The sequence below is a fragment of the Hyperolius riggenbachi genome, chromosome 5 (assembly GCF_040937935.1).
Source record: "Hyperolius riggenbachi isolate aHypRig1 chromosome 5, aHypRig1.pri, whole genome shotgun sequence".
NCBI classification, from domain to species: Eukaryota; Metazoa; Chordata; class Amphibia; order Anura; family Hyperoliidae; genus Hyperolius; species Hyperolius riggenbachi.
In genome coordinates, this window is record NC_090650.1 from 435,053,353 (window position 1) to 435,071,687 (window position 18,335).

The following is an 18,335-nucleotide window of genomic DNA, read 5'->3' on the forward strand; positions in this document are numbered from 1 at the left end:
GAGTTTCTCTTTAAAAAGTTTTGCAGCAACACACTGGCATCGTATTTTATTTTTTGCCTAGGCTGTTTTCATTTGTGTTCGTTTGAATTGTTCTTTTGATGTAAAGCTTGAAAACGTAAAATATGACACGTGCCAGTTACCATACTCCTGTCAGTTATTTAAGAGACAATAAGCCCGCTGGACTATATTATAGTGAAATTTCACTGTTACTAACGCTGGGGCATTGCCGCACATTAATCCTCAGCTCCACGGGCAATAAAATGCATACATTACTATGGTAACTTGCAGTACGTGACAAGTTATCAAAGCTACATGTGCGTTACTGCAGTAACACCTGTGGCACTAAGGGTTGACAAGCAGTAAACCCCAGTGTAAGGCCTCTTGCACACTGCACGCGATTCAGATTCAGATTCCGCTTTTTAATCTGTTTTTACTTCTGATTCAGATTCAGATTTGCAGTTTGCTCCTTGCACACTGCAAACCTGAATCTGAATCGGAGGTAAAAACTGATTAAAAAGCGGAATCTGAATCTGATTTTCTTGCAGTGTGCAAGAGGCCTAAGTAACAGTAAAATTCAGATCAGTGAATAATGGCGCACAGCGCTGATGCATAAAAATGGTGCCACATTAAAAAGATACGCTTATCGCTATTTATCGTTAGTACTGCATAATAATGGCGCACAGGGAAAAAAGAAGAAAAACGGCACACACTAACATTATTTATCAATAGCGCCCTACATAAGCCAAACTGCAGACGTTATTTAACTGCAAAACGGTGAATGGATTTAATGTAACACTGTCAAGGTTAGGGTTAGGCACCACCGGGGGGGGGGGGGGTCTTAGGGTTAGGCACCATCAGGGGGGTGGTTAGGGTTAGGCACCACCAGGGGGGTCTTAGGGTTAGGCACCACCAGGGGGGTCTTAGGGTTAGGCACCACCAGGGGGGTCTTAGGGTTAGGGATAGGTAAAGGGAGGGTTCTGTGTGAGAGTAGGGTTTGGTATAGTTACAGAACAATATACACCACCAGGAGGGTGGTTAGGATTAGGCACCACCAGGGGGGTGGTTAGGGTTAGGCACCACCAGGGAGGTGGTTAGGGTTAGGCACCACCAAGGTGGGTGGTTAGGGTTAGGCACCACAAGGGGGGTGGTTAGGGTTAGGCACCACCAGGGGGGGGGGGGGGGGGGGGGTTATGGGTTAGGGGTAGGTACAGAGAGGGTTCTGTGTGTTAACGCTAAATAACGATAAGGCTTTAACGCGAAATAACAATAAGGCTTTAACGTTAAATAGCGATAAGCGGCAAACGGATTAGCGGCAACACCGTGCGCCATTATTCGCAGGCGCCATTTTCAGATGTAAGCAGAGAAAAATGCCATCCTTTCTGCGCATGATGGCATTTTTCTCTATCTCTGTAGGTATTTTCCAATTTGCTTGAGCTTAGGGAGTGTTTTCTGTCAGGTTCCAAAGGTTGCTGTAGATAGAAGAGACATTAGACCAGCCACACCCCTTATACAACTTTCACTGATTTCTCTCCTCTGCTGTCAGGAATGGCGTCTGCTGATCTGAGGAAGGAGCTGGACTGTTCCATCTGTCTGAGCATTTATACAGATCCTGTGACCCTGAGATGTGGACACAACTTCTGCCAGCTCTGTATAGCTCAGGTGTTGGATACACAGGAGAGGGCTGGAGTTTATTCCTGTCCTGAATGCAGAGAAGAGTTTCAGGAACGGCCGGCACTGCAGAGGAACATAATATTGAGTAACACTGTGGAGAGTTTCCGCTCTGCTCAGCCAGATCAGGAAGAGACTGGAGTCTTCTGTACTTACTGTATTCACTCTCCTGTACCAGCTGTTATGTCCTGTCTGATGTGTGAAGCTTCTCTGTGTGACAATCACCTGAGAGTCCACAGCAAGTCACCAGAACACGTCTTGTGTGACCCCACCACTTCCCTGCAGAATAGGAAGTGCTCTGTCCATAAGAAGATATTGGAGTATTTCTGCCTTGCAGATGCTGTCTGTATCTGTTTGTCCTGCAGTTTGGCCGGAGACCACCAGGGACACAAGGCGGAGACACTGGATGAGGCCTCTGAGAAGAAGAAACAGAAACTAAGAAATGATCTGCAGGAACTGATCACTAAGACAGAGGAGACTGAGAAAGAAGTCCAGAGTCTGCAGGAGAACAAAAGAAAAGTCCATGAAAAGTCATCTGGTGTAACAGAGAGAGTCACTGGCCTGTTTAGAGACCTCAGGAGACAGCTGGACGACCTGGAGAAGAGAGTCCTGAGAGAGGTCTCCAGGCAGGAGAAGCAGCTTTCTCTGCCATTGGCTGATTTCATTCAGCAGCTGGAAATAAAGAAGGCCGAGCTGTCCAGGAAGATGTGTCACATTGAGGAGCTGTGTAACATGACTGACCCACTGACTGTCTTACAGGAATCACACACAGGTGACTTGTGTGACACTGAGGAGGGGGATAAGGAGGACAGAGAGAGACATGATGGGCGGGATCTGGATGTGGCTCTCATCTCACACACATTATACACAGGGTTATCTGATATAATAGCCGGGGTAACTGGAGGCTGCATCATACAGGAGGCTACAGACATATTACTGGATATAAACACAGCTGATAATAATCTACATATATCAGATGACATGAAAATTGTATCCAGGTCAGATACATGGCAGAATCGCCCAGAAACACCAGAGAGATTTCAGACATACCATCAGGTGATGAGCAGACAGAGTTTCTCCTCAGGGAGACATTACTGGGAAGTGGATGTCAGTAAATCAGAGTGGTGGTTAGTAGGAATGTGTTACCCCAGTATAGCCAGGAGAGGGGAGGAGTCAGGGATTGGAAAGAATAACAAGTCCTGGTGTTTGCTCCGTTATAATAATGAATATAAAGTGCACCATGACAGTAAGTTGATCCGGTTACCTGACAATGTCTCCAGTAACAGAGTCAGGATATATCTGGATTATGAGGCCGGGCGGCTGTCCTTTTATGATCTGTGCGTCCCGATCAGACACCTCCACACCTATACTGTCCCCTTCACTGAGCCCCTCCAGGCTATATTAGCTGTAGGGAAAGGCTCTATAAAGGTATGTGGTGGATGGGGCACTCCATAGATGTAAGACTGCATTGTAGAAGATCACTTTCCATAGCAATCTGTTTGGTAAAATATTCAGCCAGCGTGTAATACAGTGTTCAGGGTTGTGCAGGTTTTGGGCTGTGAACTCACTTGGCTCTATTATATAAATAGTGGTTTCTGGGCATAAATTACACTTGATCTAGTTTATCAATATGTTATTTACTTTGCTATAAATTTTCTGCTGGTAGAGAATTGAGGAGTAGTTTGGGATTGGCGTTATCAGAATATTTTGGTTTATTCTCTAATTTTTAATGAAACTGAGAATTATGGACAACATAAATAATCCTGGAAATCTGGGCTGGAGTTTTGAAAGTCCCAGTTTAGTTTCACAGAAGTACAATTATTATAAAGCCGACATTAAAATACATTGTAGAAATATTGAGGGACCTGTTTATAGAGGGAGATGATCTGATAATAGTTTAGCGTTTTGTACTTTTCACTATCTGATCACCACGAGAGGGAGTCTGAAGCCAAAATAAATAGAATAAAACTTACCTCAGGAGAGGGAAGGTTCTGGTTCCTCTATAGAGCCGGTCCCGTTTTCCTCACGGGGCCCGTGTTCCACTGCTGGATTCCCAGTTAGCAGTCTACGACTGATCGGTCTGAGACTGCTATCTGCCACTGCCCGAGGCTTCAGAAGTCTTTGGGAGCCTAAGTGCTCCGTACTGCGCATGCATGAGCACAATGTCTCGCACACTCGCACATGCGTAGTACAGAGCCGCCCAAGTGTTCCCAAAGACCTCGGAAGCCTCCTGCGAAGTGGGATTTGAACCAGGGATCCAGCGCTGGGATGCGGGGACCGTAAGGAGAATGGGAAGGCTCTATAGGAGATTTTTTTTTCTTTATATTTTCGAAACAGATTTACTTTAAAGGAGTCATCAGGCAAAAAAAAAAAAGTTTCAATTACCTGGGGCTTTTACCAGCCCCATGCAGCCATCCTGTGCCCTCGTAGTCACTCACTGCTGCTCTGGTCCCCCTCCGTCAGCTCGTTTAGTTTTTGCCGACCTCGGGGTCGGTGGGCCGCATTGCGTACATTATGTACATTATGTATATTGTATTATGTACATTATGGCTGCATGGGGCTGGTAGAAGCAGAACTAGCTGCCAGCGGGGGACTGAAGCAGCAGTGAGTGACTACGAGGGCACAGGATGGCTGCATGGAGCTGGTAGAAGCAGAACTAGCTGGTGGCAGGGCACAGGAGCAGCAGAGAGTGACTACGAGGGCACAGGATGGCTGCATGGGGCTGGTAGAAGCAGAACTAGCTGCTGGCGGGGGACTGGAGCAGCAGTGAGTGACTACGAGGGCACAGGATGGCTGCATGGGGCTGGTAGAAGCAGAACTAGCTGGCGGCCCGGGACTGGAGCAGCAGTGAGTGACTACGAGGGCACAGGATGGCTGCATGGGGCTGGTAGACACAGAACTAGCTGGCGGCCGGGGACAGGAGCAGCAGTGAGTGACTACGAGGGCACAGGATGGCTGCATGGGGCTGGTAGAAGCAGAACTAGCTGCCAGCGGGGGACTGGAGCAGCAGTGAGTGACTACGAGGGCACAGGATGGTTGCATGGGGCTGGTAGAAGCAGAACTAGCTGCCAGCGGGGGACTGGAGCAGCAGTGAGTGACTACGAGGGCACAGGATGGCTGCATGGGGCTGGTAGACACAGAACTAGCTGGTGGCAGGGCACAGGAGCAGCAGTGAGTGACTACGAGGGCACAGGATGGCTGCATGGGGCTGGTAGAAGCAGAACTAGCTGGTGGCGGGGGACTGGAGCAGCAGTGAGTGACTACGAGGGCACAGGGTGGCTGCAAGGGGCTGGTAGAAGCAGAACTAGCTGCCAGCGGGGGACTGGAGCAGCAGTGAGTGACTACGAGGGCACAGGATGGTTGCATGGGGCTGGTAGAAGCAGAACTAGCTGCCAGCGGGGGACTGGAGCAGCAGTGAGTGACTACGAGGGCACAGGATGGCTGCATGGGGCTGGTAGACACAGAACTAGCTGGTGGCAGGGCACAGGAGCAGCAGTGAGTGACTACGAGGGCACAGGATGGCTGCATGGGGCTGGTAGAAGCAGAACTAGCTGCCAGCGGGGGACTGGAGCAGCAGTGAGTGACTACGAGGGCACAGGATGGCTGCATGGGGCTGGTAGAAGCAGAACTAGCTGGCGGCCCGGGACTGGAGCAGCAGTGAGTGACTACGAGGGCACAGGATGGCTGCATGGGGCTGGTAGACACAGAACTAGCTGGCGGCCGGGGACAGGAGCAGCAGTGAGTGACTACGGGGGCACTGGATGGCTGCATGGGGCTGGTAGAAGCAGAACTAGCTTGTGGCGGGGGACTGGAGCAGCAGTGAGTGACTACGAGGGCACAGGGTGGCTGCAAGGGGCTGGTAGAAGCAGAACTAGCTGCCAGCGGGGGACTGGAGCAGCAGTGAGTGACTAGGAGGGCACAGGATGGTTGCATGGGGCTGGTAGAAGCAGAACTAGCTGCCAGCGGGGGACAGGAGCAGCAGTGAGTGACTACGAGGGCACAGGATGGCTGCATGGGGCTGGTAGAAGCAGAACTAGCTGGTGGCAGGGCACAGGAGCAGCAGTGAGTGACTACGAGGGCACAGGATGGCTGCATGGGGCTGGTAGAAGCATAACTAGCTGCCAGCGGGGGACTGGAGCAGCAGTGAGTGACTACGAGGGCACAGGATGGCTGCATGGGGCTGGTAGAAGCAGAACTAGCTGGCGGCCCGGGACTGGAGCAGCAGTGAGTGACTACGAGGGCACAGGATGGCTGCATGGGGCTGGTAGACACAGAACTAGCTGGCGGCCGGGGACAGGAGCAGCAGTGAGTGACTACGAGGGCACAGGGTGGCTGCATGGGGCTGGTAGAAGCAGAACTAGCTGGTGGCAGGGGACTGGAGCTGCAGTGAGTGACTACGAGGGCACAGGGTGGCTGCAAGGGGCTGGTAGAAGCCTCACGTAAGTGAAACTAATATTTTTATTTTTGCCTGATGACTCCTGTAAAGGGAACCTTAACTGAGAGGGATATGGATGTTTCCTTTTGAACAATACCAGTTGCTTGGCAGTCCTGCTGATCTCTTTAACCTCCTTGGCGGTAATCCCGAGCTGAGCTCGGGGTATGCCGCCGGAGGTCGCCGCTCAGGCCCTGCTGGGCCGATTCTAATTCTGTAAAAAGCAGCACACGCAGCCGGCACTTTGCCAGCCGCGTGTGCTGCCCGATCGCCGCCGCTTCGCGGCGATCCGCCGCTTGCAGCGGCGAAAGAGGGTCCCCCCAGCCGCCCGAGCCCAGCGCAGCCGGAACAAACAGTTCCGGCCGGCGCTAGGGGCTGGATCGGGCGGCTCTGACGTCAGGACGTCGACTGACGTCCATGACGTCACTCCGCTCGTCGCCATGGCGACGAGGAAAGCGAAACAAGATAGGCCGCTCATTGCGGCCTATCTTGTTACTTTCGATTGCCGGAGGCGATCGAAAGTACGCTTCCGGAGCGCCCTCTAGTGGGCTTTCATGCAGCCAACTTTCAGTTGGCTGCATGAAATATTTTTTTTTTAATTTAAAAAAAACCCTCCCGCAGCCTCCCTGGCAAAATAAATAAACCGCCAGGGAGGTTAATTGCAGTGGTGTCTACGACTGATCGGTCTGAGACTGCTATCTGCCACTGCCCGAGGCTTCAGAAGTCTTTGGGAGCCTAAGTGCTCCGTACTGCGCATGCATGAGCACAATGTCTCGCACACTCGCACATGCGTAGTACAGAGCCGCCCAAGTGTTCCCAAAGACCTCGGAAGCCTCCTGCGAAGTGGGATTTGAACCGGGGGTCCAGCGCTGGGATGCGGGGACCGTGAGGAGAATGGGAAGGCTCTATAGGATATTTTTTTTCTTTATATTTTCGAAACAGATTTACTTTAAAGGAGTCATCAGGCAAAAAAAAATGAGTTTCACTTACCTGGGGCTTTTACCAGCCCCATGCAGCCATCCTGTGCCCTCGTAGTCACTCACTGCTGCTCTGGTCCTCCTCCGTCAGCTCGTTTAGTTTTTGCCGACCTCGAGGTCGGCGGGCCGCATTGCGTACATTTTTACGCATTCCCGCTAGTGCAGGAACATTAACACATACAATTTTACTCGTTGAACCACTAACGCATAAAAATGTATGTGTTAATGTTCCTGCACCAGCGGGAATGCGTAAAAATGTACACAATAAAACTAAACGAGCTGACTGAGGGGGACCAGAGTAGCAGTGAGTGACTACGAGGGCACAGGATGGCTGCATGGTGCTGGTAGAAGCCCCAGGTAAGTGAAACTAATATTTTTTTTTTTTTTGCCTGATGACTCCTGTAAAGGGAACCTTAACTGAGAGGGATATGGATGTTTCCTTTTGAACAATACCAGTTGCCTGGCAGTCCTGCTGATCTCTTTAATTGCAGTGGTGGATTATTCACACACCTGAAACAAGCATGCAGCTAAAGGTGCGTACACACATGCGACTATAGTTGTTTGAAACGATCACTCCCCGATCATTTCAAACGAAGATCGTTTAAAAAAAAAAGCAGCCAATGACCATTAAGTCTAACGACGGACGAGCTAGATCGTTAAAAACGAACGATCTATCTTGGCGGATTTCTTCCAACGACGATCGTTTGCAAAAGTAGTACATTGTTGGAAACGGTCGTTCGTACTAAGCTTGACATGCGCATTTCACTATTTCTCCATGGATCTTTTCATTTTTATGCGCAAGCGCAACAGTTGCTTTACGTGATGTAACGTTCGTTCTAACGATCAGATCGTTACACACCTTTAAAAACTAACTTTACTTAGGTCAAAAGTTCGTTCGTTCACAACGAACGATCGTTGTCACATGTGTGTACGTAGCTTAATCCCGTCTGACTTCAGTAAGAGCACCTGATGTGCATGCTTGTTGAGGGGCTGTGGCTAAAAGTAAGGGTTATGCAAATGTATTTAGCTTGAAATGGACCAATGGCATTCCAACTTGATATGCTTCAAATGCCCCATTTTCAAGCTGCATAAATATGCATACATTTGCATACATTTGCACAATCCTACATGAACTCGGAAATATTTGCATCTCATTGATTGCCCCTAATGTAGCCTCACTGTCACCAGTCCCATCACAGACTGCAATGGAGAACTACAAATGGGAAATCTGGTTTAGATTCTGGTTGCTGTGAGCAGGCATGGGCTCAAATTCGGCTTGGGTGATCCGGATAGTTACTATCCGGATATCACCCAGTAATGCTGGGCGGGGGGGGGGGGGGGGGGGGGGTGTCAAGCTTACCTAGCTGACATCATCTTTGCTCGTCCCTCGGCGCCTCCCACGATGTGTTCCACGTGGTGTCACATGACTACAAACACTTCCTCCTTCAACCCGGAAGGAGGAAGTGTTTGTAATCACGAGACGGCGCATTGGAACGCATCGTGGGAGGCGCCGAGGGACGAGCGAAGATGATGTCAGCTAGGTAAGCTTGATCCCCCCCCGCCGCCCAGCCCGCACAGCATTACTGGGTGATATCCGGATAGTAACTATCCGGATCACCCAAGCCAAATTTGAGCCCATGCCTGGCTGTGAGGCATGGGAGGTCCAGTTTGGTTTACTACAAATATGCAAAAGTTTTTGCAGAATTTTTTTTGGGGGGGCTGTTTGTATTGATTTTGATTTCTTATCACAGTTTACTTGACTTGATTTTTTTTTTTTTTCAAAAATAAATGGAAAAAGTGAAAATATAAAAAAACAATGACCGTGTGGACTTATTGAAGCCAAGCGTAGAGAACTGCAGTAGAAAACTGAAAATGGGGAGTGAAATGACCTCTACTGTCCCCTTATCTTGCAGGCATTTTTTCACGAGTGCTCTACTGAAAGACCCATTCAATGCCGCAAAGTGCACTCCCGGCCTAAACATGGCCATACGTCAAATGATTTTGCGGCACGATCGACAATCCAATTCGATAACTTCATGAAGGCTGGTTTTATGCAAGCAGGAGGAGGTAGGAGGTTGGCACTACAGCGGCAAGCATAAACAACAAGTTTTTGGTAACAGACAAAAAGAAAATGGAAAAGCTGGCACTGCTGCAGGTGTTCAATTTATTGCTAAAACATCATAAAGTGCAGATGTGCAAATGTACAACATTGGATATAGTTGCAATTGGTGGAGCACATACCCTGTGAGAAGAGGCGTGGGTGCTGGGCACTGGATGCCTGACAGCCGTTTCGCGCTATACAGCGCTTCCACGGAGGCTACGCTGGTTTTATACCTGGCTGGTTTTATACCTGGCCTGTGCCTTTGCGGTGTGATGCCCCTCCCCCTTCACATTGCAACACACAAAATGCCCAACATGACCCTGCAAGAGAGTGCACCGCCAGGGTCCTATGCATAATGTGCCCCCCCCCCGCGCGCCTCTCACCCAGGGACATACACCTGCTGGACAGGTAGTGCGTCACTGGCTGTCACCAATATGTTCCCATCCTGCGCATGCACACTGCACTGCCACCGCCAACATATTTAATATTCCTGCATTACATTAATTCTGCTACCGTTGCATCGCTGTGGCTGTCCGACGGTAACACGTTGTTTACTTTGGGGAGTCTCGGTGTCCGATCAGGCACTTCCGAAGTGACGCTGTAAGTGTGCTGGGCCCCGTTGCCTTGCATTGCTATTGTGTTACTCTGCGGTAACACAGCATGTGTTTGCAAGGCCAGTGTAAAAGGGGTCTAAATCCGACACAATTGTATTAAATTGGATGAAAATTGGTGCCACAACATATCCACCTGCACGACTATTCAACCAATTTCAGACTGGTGCTGTTTCCACCTTTCTTCTATTTTTGATTCAATTTCAGACTGTAATTGGTTGAATGCATCGATCGAACCTGCTGGAAAATCTCGGTCACACGTGGTTGGTCGGGCATGTTGCGGTAATGGTGGGTGATATTGCAACGACGACGTATGTATATAGACCCCTGGCCGCTGTCCCCTCCCCCCCCCCCCCCAAGTGTTTATTGTGCTCCCCGGTTCACCTGTGCGCTGGCACAACTACTGTATCACATGGCAACAGGCACGTGTGTGCACGCGTGTGGTAGATGTGCCATATGGTACAGCCGGCGGACAGGTGAGAATTTTAAGAGAATAGGCATGGGGATGGGGGGTTGGAGAGGGTTGAATGGATGGACGGACACATTTAACGTTTGTCCCTAGGCCGATTCCAGAGAGAGTCCATGAATTCTCAGGAATCGGTTTGTGGTGTATGGGCAGGCAAGGAATCGCTCTCTGATCAAATTCGATGTCTAATGGTCGATCTGCCCATACATTGCTAGATGTATGGGAACCCAGAGGTGTATCTACAGGGGTGCAGGTGTGGCATGTACCATGGGCACCACTCACTGGGGGCACTGGTCTACAGCATCCCTGGTGTCCTCCATACAGATTCTAGTTTTTATCTGTGGGGACATTCTGCTGCCTGGTTATATATTTTAAAGGAACAAGCTACCTTTTATTTGGGGGATATGCACAGATTAACCTATTGCGGTACTCCGTTCCTTCACTTCAACTTGCAGACAACCAATTAAACCAAGACTACATGGTAAGATATTTGGAGGATGCGCTTTCCCCAGTGATTGCCATGGGCACAGTTAGATACGCCCTTGTGGGCACCTTACCTGACATGCTTGCTTAGGGCTCAGCCACACTATAAGCGCTTTTCTCAGTGTTTTGTGATTGATTTGTGCTTTTGAGCGCTTTTTAAAAATTGCTCCCATTCACTTTCATTATAATTGCTGTAAAAATCACCACGATTGTGCGATCACATACGCAAAAAATTGCAGTGATTTTTTTACCACGTTTTCAATGAAAGTGAATGGGAGCAATTTTTAAAAAGCGCTAATCAATCACAAAGCGCTCAGAGCCCTTAATGTTTCATGTTAGTTCCCAGCTAAGAACGGGTGTTTGAGCCCGCCCCCTCAGGGGATCACATGGCGCGTTTTACCCACCCCCTATACATTATCATTGAGCTAAACTTTGACCCCTTATCCTCAGTCAGCAGGCACATGGCAGCCATACCCTCCCTCCCGGACCCCCCTCCCTATAAAAACGCCAGCATGGCAGCCAGCTGGTTCACACGGACGCTTGGCGGCGATTACCAATCTCAATCTAGGTAAGAAGATATCGTATGTGGATGGTTCCTGTGATTATAACAACCTCAGGTTCATCTAAAAGACAAAAGGAGACCAGGAGCCCAATGGGGCAGAATCCTGTTAGATTCAGGAAAACAAATTGCTAAGGATGTATATACTGACAGAGGTGGGTGCAAATCCTTGCAACCACTGTCAGAGCAGGCGGGAAATGAACCCTCCCCGCTCGGTTTCCCAGGTCTGGTGACAGGAACTGGGTGGTCACACTCCGGAAGTTCTTTAGAACAACTAATAAACTATCACCTCTAAAAGAGGTATGACAAGACACTTAAAACAGGGGTGGAGGCGCCCAATGCATAAAAGATAGGCTAATAAGCTGTTAACTTATAAACAGAGAGGGAATCTTACCTCTCTTAAAGAATTTGGACCAGTTTATTGAAAAAAGGTCTTTTATTCACGCACATAAAATTGACGTGTTTCGCAGGTACTTGCCCTCTTCCTCAGGTCAGTGAAAAAAACAGGTGCCTTAACTGCTATGGCTGTGTAGCAAGCATGAGCGCCTCTCTGCTTGCTTTCTCATGCTTGCTACACAGCCATAGCAGTTAAAGGGAAGGTTCAGGGACAATAAAAATTTTTTTTTAAATCAACTTACCTGGGGCTTCCTCCAGCCCGTGGCAGGCACGCTGACGTCATCGGATGTCCTCCGGGCTGTACTGCGCAGTACAGCCCGGAGGACGAGCTGCCGGATTGACTCCCGCTGCGTCCCCGCTCATCCCCGCCGGCGCTCCTTATCAGCCGCTCGATGCCCCGCTATTGTCCGTCGGTGGGGATCGAGCGGGGAATCTATCCGGCAGGTCATCGGACCTGTCGGATATTATCAATCGAGCCATCATGCAATACCTAGTGGGAAGTGTGGGCAAGCCCTGGACCTCTCACCTCCAGGGAACTCACCCCACCACCTCTAAACTGAATGCAAACTGCAACAAACACAATTGCTAACTCCCAGCTAGAGCAATCTCCTGCCTTTATCTGGTCAGCAGACGCCAGTCAGCCAATCAGGTGTACTGTTATACACCCTTTGCCTGCTGTACCAAATCTAGCAGGAATTGCATAAATTAGCATTCAGGTGTGAGGCTTCGGTTGGACGCAATCGTGGATTGCAATGTTTTACAGGGACGCCCCGTGTAGGCACATCTCCCACACGGTCCCCTCCCTAACCACTCACCTGTCAACCGCATCCTGGAAGCTGCAAAAAAGAAATCTAAAATCACAAACACTGGTCCGCAGGACAGCCGGGGGCCCCAGGTCTCTCTCACTAGCTGGGGCCCCCAAACCACCATGCGACACCTAGAGGTAGGTAATGTAGTGAAAGAGACCTGGGGCCCCCGGCTGTCCTGCGGACCAGTGTTTGTGATTTTAAATTTCTTTTTTGCAGCTTCCAGAATGCGGTTGACAGGTGAGTGGTTAGGGAGGGGGCCGTGTGGGAGATGTGCCTACACGGGGCGTCCCTGTAAACGATGCAATTCACTATTGCGTCCAACCAAAGCCTCCCACCTGAATGCTAATTTAAGCAATTCCTGCTAGATTTGGTACAGCAGACAAAGGGTGTATAACAGTACACCTGATTGGCTGATAGGCATCTGCTGACCAGATAAAGGCAGGAGATTGCTCTAGCTGGAAGTTAGCAATTGTGTTTGTTGTATGTAGTAAACATGCAGAAACCATGCATAAAAAAGTGGCATAAAAAAAAATCAAAGTCCAGCAAACAGCGCTCAAGGCTCCAGAAGCAAAATATATCTCCAAGTACTTGTAGGTGTTATGAAATCGGTAGTTAAAGGACAACCGAGGTGACATGTGACATGATGAGATAGACATGGGTATGAATAGTTCCAAGTACACAAATTAATAGGCTGTGTTCCTTTCTCTTTCTGAAAGGGTTAAACATCAGTTATGCAAGTGACAGTTTCTAACCGGGTCAGACTAGACTATGACCCTCATTGATAAATAATTACAGCCATAAAACACTTTCCTGTCAGTAAATAGCTTCCTGGAGCAGGAAAGAGATAAAAAGGGTCAAACATTCATAGATCTGAGCCCTGACATACTTCAATGAAGGTGTCATTGAGCAGAGATAATGAAACAGTAAAAACTTAAAAACTAGATTTAAATATAAAATAAAACTTTGGGATATCTAAAAACAAGTCATTTTAGGAGGAGGAGGATAGATACAATTGTTTTTCTCATCCGTTTATTTTCACCTCAGATGTCCTTTAAGTCAGAAATAATACGCCCCTCTTTCTTTGTGAATTTTGATTTTTTTTTCCAGGAATTACCGACTTTTGCTGACTTTTATTGCACTTTTTACGCATGCAGGAAAATAACCATGCGTAAAATGTTGTGAATGCCAAGATGGTCTTATTTCTGTCGGGAATTTATAGCAAGTGCATTTCTGCATGCGGAATGATTGTGACTAGAGACACCTCCAAATACACATCAGCATGAAATGTCCAGTCATTTACCATGGCTGTCTGTTCCATCACCGATACCCAGTGATTGTGATGCCGGGAATACACATCAGCATGAAATGTCCAGTCATTTACCATGGCCGTCTGTTCCATCACCGATACCCAGTGATTGTGATGCTGGGAATACACATCAGCATGAAATGTCCAGTCATTTACCTTGGCCGTCTGTTCCATCACGGATACCCAGTGATTGTGATGCCGGGAATACACATCAGCATGAAATGTCCAGTCATTTACCATGGCCGTCTGTTCCATCACCGATACCCAGGGATTGTGATGCCGGGAATACACATCAGCATGAAATGTCCAGTCATTTACCATGGCCGTCTGTTCCATCACCGATACCCAGGGATTGTGATGCCGGGAATACACATCAGCATGAAATGTCCAGTCATTTACCATGGCCGTCTGTTCCATCACCGATACCCAGGGATTGTGGTGCTGGGAATACACATCAGCATGAAATGTCCAGTCATTTACCATGGCCGTCTGTTCCATCACCGATACCCAGGGATTGTGATGCCGGGAATACACATCAGCATGAAATGTCCAGTCATCTACCATGGCCGTCTGTGCCATCACAGATACCCAGTGATTGTGATGCTGGGAATACACATCAGTATGAAATGTCCAGTCATTTACCATGGCCGTCTGTTCCATCACCGATACCCAGTGATTGTGATGCTGGGAATACACATCAGCATGAAATGATCAGTCGTTTACCATGGCTGTCTGTTCCATCACCGATACCCAGTGATTGTGATGCTGGGAATACACATCAGCATGAAATGATCAGTCGTTTACCATGGCCGTCTGTTCCATCACCGATACCCAGTGATTGTGATGCTGGGAATACACATCAGTATGAAATGTTCAGTCATTTACCATGGCCGTCTGTTCCATCACCGATACCCAGTGATTGTGATGCTGGGAATACACATCAGCATGAAATGATCAGTCGTTTACCATGGCCGTCTGTTCCATCACCGATACCCAGTGATTGTGATGCTGGGAATACACATCAGTATGAAATGTTCAGTCATTTACCATGGCCGTCTGTTCCATCACCGATACCCAGTGATTGTGATGCTGGGAATACACATCAGCATGAAATGATCAGTCGTTTACCATGGCTGTCTGTTCCATCACCGATACCCAGTGATTGTGATGCCGGGAATACACATCAGCATGAAGTGTCCAGTCATTTACCATGGCCGTCTGTTCCATCACCGATACCCAGTGATTGTGATGCTGGGAATACACATCAGCATGAAATGTCCAGTCGTTTACCATGGCCGTCTGTTCCATCACCGATACTCAGTGATTGTGATGCTGGGAATACACATCAGCATGAAATGTCCAGTCGTTTACCATGGCCGTCTGTTCCATCACCGATACCCAGGGATTGTGATGCCGGGAATACACATCAGCATGAAATGTCCAGTCATTTACCATGGCCGTCTGTTCCATCACCGATACCCAGTGATTGTGATGCTGGGAATACACATCAGCATGAAATGTCCAGTCATTTACCTTGGCCGTCTGTTCCATCACGGATACCCAGTGATTGTGATGCCGGGAATACACATCAGCATGAAATGTCCAGTCATTTACCATGGCCGTCTGTTCCATCACCGATACTCAGTGATTGTGATGCTGGGAATACACATCAGCATGAAATGTCCAGTCGTTTACCATGGCCGTCTGTTCCATCACCAATACCCAGGGATTGTGATGCCGGGAATACACATCAGCATGAAATGTCCAGTCATTTACCATGGCCGTCTGTTCCATCACCGATACCCAGGGATTGTGATGCCGGGAATACACATCAGCATGAAATGTCCAGTCATTTACCATGGCCGTCTGTTCCATCACCGATACCCAGGGATTGTGGTGCTGGGAATACACATCAGCATGAAATGTCCAGTCATTTACCATGGCCGTCTGTTCCATCACCGATACCCAGGGATTGTGATGCCGGGAATACACATCAGCATGAAATGTCCAGTCATCTACCATGGCCGTCTGTGCCATCACCGATACCCAGTGATTGTGATGCTGGGAATACACATCAGTATGAAATGTCCAGTCATTTACCATGGCCGTCTGTTCCATCACCGATACCCAGTGATTGTGATGCTGGGAATACACATCAGCATGAAATGATCAGTCGTTTACCATGGCTGTCTGTTCCATCACCGATACCCAGTGATTGTGATGCTGGGAATACACATCAGTATGAAATGTCCAGTCATTTACCATGGCCGTCTGTTCCATCACCGATACCCAGTGATTGTGATGCTGGGAATACACATCAGCATGAAATGATCAGTCGTTTACCATGGCCGTCTGTTCCATCACCGATACCCAGTGATTGTGATGCTGGGAATACACATCAGTATGAAATGTTCAGTCATTTACCATGGCCGTCTGTTCCATCACCGATACCCAGTGATTGTGATGCTGGGAATACACATCAGCATGAAATGATCAGTCGTTTACCATGGCTGTCTGTTCCATCACCGATACCCAGTGATTGTGATGCTGGGAATACACATCAGCATGAAATGTCCAGTCGTTTACCACGGCCGTCTGTTCCATCACCGATACCCAGTGATTGTGATGCCGGGAATACACATCAGCATGAAGTGTCCAGTCATTTACCATGGCCGTCTGTTCCATCACCGATACCCAGTGATTGTGATGCCGGGAATACACATCAGCATGAAGTGTCCAGTCGTTTACCATGGCCGTCTGTTCCATCACCGATACCCAGTGATTGTGATGCTGGGAATACACATCAGCATGAAATGTCCAGTCATTTACCATGGCCGTCTGTTCCATCACCGATACCCAGTGATTGTGATGCCGGGAATACACATCAGCATGAAATGTCCAGTCATTTACCATGGCCGTCTGTGCCATCACCGATACCCAGTGATTGTGATGCTGGGAATACACATCAGTATGAAATATCCAGTCATTTACCATGGCCGTCTGTTCCATCACCGATACCCAGTGATTGTGATGCTGGGAATACATCAGCATGAAATGATCAGTCGTTTACCATGGCTGTCTGTTCCATCACCGATACCCAGTGATTGTGATGCTGGGAATACACATCAGTATGAAATGTCCAGTCATTTACCATGGCCGTCTGTTCCATCACCGATACCCAGTGATTGTGATGCTGGGAATACACATCAGCATGAAATGATCAGTCGTTTACCATGGCTGTCTGTTCCATCACCGATACCCAGTGATTGTGATGCCGGGAATACACATCAGCATGAAGTGTCCAGTCATTTACCATGGCCGTCTGTTCCATCACCGATACCCAGTGATTGTGATGCCGGGAATACACATCAGCATGAAGTGTCCAGTCATTTACCATGGCCGTCTGTTCCATCACCGATACCCAGTGATTGTGATGCCGGGAATACACATCAGCATGAAGTGTCCAGTCGTTTACCATGGCCGTCTGTTCCATCACCGATACCCAGTGATTGTGATGCTGGGAATACACATCAGCATGAAATGTCCAGTCATTTACCATGGCCGTCTGTTCCATCACCGATACCCAGTGATTGTGATGCCGGGAATACACATCAGCATGAAGTGTCCAGTCGTTTACCATGGCCGTCTGTTCCATCACCGATACCCAGTGATTGTGATGCCGGGAATACACATCAGCATGAAGTGTCCAGTCGTTTACCATGGCCGTCTGTTCCATCACCGATACCCAGTGATTGTGATGCCGGGAATACACATCAGCATGAAATGATCAGTCGTTTACCATGGCCGTCTGTTCCATCACCGATACCCAGTGATTGTGATGCTGGGAATACACATCAGCATGAAATGTCCAGTCGTTTACCACGGCCGTCTGTTCCATCACCGATACCCAGTAATTGTGATGCCGGGAATACACATCAGCATGAAATGTCCAGTCATTTACCATGGCCGTCTGTTCCATCACCGATACGTAGTGATTGTGATGCTGGGAATACACATCAGCATGAAGTGTCCAGTCATTTACCATGGCCGTCTGTTCCATCACCGATACCCAGTGATTGTGATGCCGGGAATACACATCAGCATGAAGTGTCCAGTCATTTACCATGGCCGTCTGTTCCATCACCGATACCCAGTGATTGTGATGCCGGGAATACACATCAGCATGAAGTGTCCAGTCATTTACCATGGCCGTCTGTTCCATCACCGATACCCAGTGATTGTGATGCCGGGAATACACATCAGCATGAAGTGTCCAGTCGTTTACCATGGCCGTCTGTTCCATCACCGATACCCAGTGATTGTGATGCTGGGAATACACATCAGCATGAAATGTCCAGTCATTTACCATGGCCGTCTGTTCCATCACCGATACCCAGTGATTGTGATGCCGGGAATACACATCAGCATGAAGTGTCCAGTCGTTTACCATGGCCGTCTGTTCCATCACCGATACCCAGTGATTGTGATGCTGGGAATACACATCAGCATGAAGTGTCCAGTCGTTTA

At 48.6% G+C, this 18,335-nt stretch overlaps 1 protein-coding gene and 1 pseudogene across 1 annotated transcript; both read left to right on the plus strand.

Moving 5' to 3' along the window:
* Nucleotides 1-1,539: 1,539 nt before the first annotated feature.
* Nucleotides 1,540-4,025, plus strand: LOC137519230 (E3 ubiquitin/ISG15 ligase TRIM25-like). The gene has a single exon (XM_068238100.1). It carries the CDS (start codon nt 1,546-1,548, stop codon nt 3,121-3,123), a length of 1,578 nt encoding a protein of 525 aa, XP_068094201.1. The 5' UTR covers nt 1,540-1,545; the 3' UTR covers nt 3,124-4,025.
* Nucleotides 4,026-9,062: 5,037 nt separating this feature from the next.
* The window catches only part of LOC137519228 (E3 ubiquitin/ISG15 ligase TRIM25-like), a 48,021-nt pseudogene continuing 38,748 nt past the window's right edge, over nt 9,063-18,335 (plus strand).

Coding starts and splice junctions, on each gene's coding strand:
- LOC137519230 (XM_068238100.1), top strand. CDS start 1,546: ATGGCGTCTGCTGATCTGAGGAAGGAGCTGGACTGTTCCATCTGTCTG.